Genomic DNA, 2,723 nt, shown 5'->3' with positions numbered 1-2,723 from the left:
CTCAGTCATTACTTACCGCAACTATTTATATAACAATTTTTCCGTCGACTAGACAGGGAATACTTTGCCCCTGTTAAGTTAGATTTCTCCAAGCTAGTTAGCCACCCACCTACTTGGACTTTGAAAATCTAGTGATAACCACACTCTGAACTACCATGACTACTTTGTTATTGCTCATTCATCTTCTGTCCGTCTTTTTGGCCACTTCCGTTGGTGCTAAGGGAATACATTTTAAAGCATGTAGTAAAGATCAGGAAAACAGACTGACACAAGCACTGAGCGACGCAATTGAGATGGCACAAAGTAAGCCCCCATAACTCCTATTATCTCTCCGGTTCCCCTCCTAAACAGTCATTAGCAGCAAGAAATAAATTAAAAGAAAGTCCTATGAAAGATACAACAGAGGGACCGTGACGAGCTCTTTTTGACGCTAAGGATGTTTACTATGTCACAGGTTAGACCCATATTACCTTCCCTTTTGCTCGGTATGTTTGGCTATACTAATTGCTTTTGCAGCGGGGAATTTCCAGGAAGTCATTGCAGCTCAAAGTAAGGACAAAGAAGTCAATATATATTGTACCGGCGACAATATAATTTGGGATAGCCGTATAAACCTTTGGGTAGACAGCGATTTCTTCGGCCAACCCCCGATTTTCGATCAAGTAAAGATTCCTGTCGGTGGCGCAAACGATAAAAATCAAGTCATAGTTAATGGTCAAAGAGATATCCATCCAGATAAGAGTTAATGTTTCCAGCGTATAAAATAAGTTGAGTTGAGTTGAGTCCAGACATGGATTCTACTCAACTCAACTCAAGCCTTAAAAAGCTATGACTCAACTCAACTCAACTCAACTATACTTAAGTCGAGTTGAGTTTTATGGATACGCTGAATGTTTCGAAGTTACCAGCCAGATCTGGATCACGCTGTGGAATAGTGTCGAACTCTTGGGTCAGCTAAATCCTGCAAATTCGTTTGCATTAATTTTACAACTTAAGTCTACACAATCCAATAAGCTTATCTAACATGAATAATCCAAAATTACCCGCAAACTAATATACAAACAAAAGAATTGGATTTAAGCTTTAAAGTAGGCGTTCTCTTCCCTCCTTAATAGCTATACTAGGGAAGACCATTTTACTACCTCTTTAATGGCTGAGCCTATATCTTGTGCGAGATCCTCAACTATCTTCCCGGCCCTTCATTAGCTCATCCCCGACGGCTCTGATTTCCTGCCTCTCGATTGCCGCAGCATATCCTTCTCCAATATCATCATTATCCTTCCAATCGTAAAACATAGACCCATACCTATTAACGACATCCTTATATTGACTTCGGGGAATGTACGTAGTAGTCTTCAGAGAGACTGCGGAACTTGTGATTGGCGTCCTCTAGCGTCAAGAATGCACCGGCTATCTCGACTCCACTACCCCACTTGGAGAAGCTTTCATCGATCTATAACAATCCAAATAGCCCGAGTCTTGACCTATATATTTAGGCTCAGGCATGATCCTCCCCTCGCAGTAAAGCAGGATGCGTTTCCTTACTTTGGAAGCCATTTCTGCTTGGAATTCCTTCTGATACTCAATACGTTCCTCCGCTAGCCTGGTCTCGCAACTCTTGTTGGTACAGTAGCGTTCTTCAGCTTCTTCGTACCGACTCAAGGTCTCTACAAGCTCTAATGTGGCAGCATCACTAATAACTCGGCTCTCAACAGTAGCATTCTCAGGGTCCTACTGTTTAGCAGCACGAACCTTGGGCCCGGGGGTGGGCAATTGCCCCTCCAGCCTGTGCGAAGTCCCTCTTTTCCCTTTCCGCTTCCGCTTCCGCTTCCGCTTGTGATTCATACTTCTCGCGCGTCTCTATAAAATCCAAACCGTTTAGGAGCTCCTCACAAATGCTAGGAATATCTATCTGTCTCTAGAGTATAAATCAGACTACTGTAGCTGGCCTTGAATCATAGGACATACATGCACGGAATTCCTATACTGTCTGTCTATCTGTCGCGTCAGTTAAGATGGTCTTAAATGCATGAAAGGTATTCTTTCAAAGCACTTGTATCCCGAGAACTCTCAGTCTAGTGTTTCGTCCCTATCCTGTCTAGATTTCATTAAGTGGTCTTTATTGCAAGTGGGGTAAACGTTCCCTTTCCAAGCAGGGGTCGTCGATTACTGCAGGCAAAAAGCTAGGTGCGTCTCTATCAACACCCTGTACAACCACCCAACCCCACCCCCACCTTCTCTTCTTCCCCCAACTACCTAGGTACCACCACGCCCTACTTAATACACGACCCGATCCGACCTCACCCTTTCCCAATGTCAACCTCAACCTCACTCCGCCATCTAACCCGAACCCTCAAGTCCCGTTCCCTCACCCTCCCAACCACAATCCTTCTCTTCACACAACCAAGAGCAGCAAGAACAATGGCCACCTCGACTCCCCCAGCCCCAGCAGCAGCAGCAGCCGCGAAATGCGAATGGCTAGTAATAATCCCCGACCAGCCCGGAAAATTAGCAAAGAGAGTTGAAATCCGCCCGTTTGTCATCCCCTCACTTTCCCCCAATCCCACCCAAGCAATAAATCTAACCCCATCCCGAACCCCAGAAAACACTTCCAAGGCCTAACACCAAAAATCGAATCCGGATTCTGGAAAATGGGCGGTTTGTTTCCCCCCCCCCCCCCCCCCCTCTCAATTCTTTTCTCCTTCTCATGCAAAACCACAGGC

At 45.2% G+C, this 2,723-nt stretch overlaps 1 protein-coding gene across 1 annotated transcript; it reads left to right on the top strand.

Moving 5' to 3' along the window:
- Positions 1-2,421: 2,421 nt before the first annotated feature.
- Positions 2,422-2,723, top strand: LHYA1_G008987 (uncharacterized protein; the record flags this gene model as incomplete). Its single annotated transcript, XM_031153891.1, has 2 exons — positions 2,422-2,534; positions 2,603-2,723. Coding segments are annotated over 2 exons (234 nt in total), but the record flags the coding sequence as incomplete, so codon positions are not given.

Source organism: Lachnellula hyalina (assembly GCF_007821495.1).
Source record: "Lachnellula hyalina strain CBS 185.66 chromosome Unknown contig00295, whole genome shotgun sequence".
Taxonomy (NCBI): Eukaryota; Fungi; Ascomycota; class Leotiomycetes; order Helotiales; family Lachnaceae; genus Lachnellula; species Lachnellula hyalina.
This window is presented reverse-complemented; position numbering and strand designations above follow the sequence as displayed.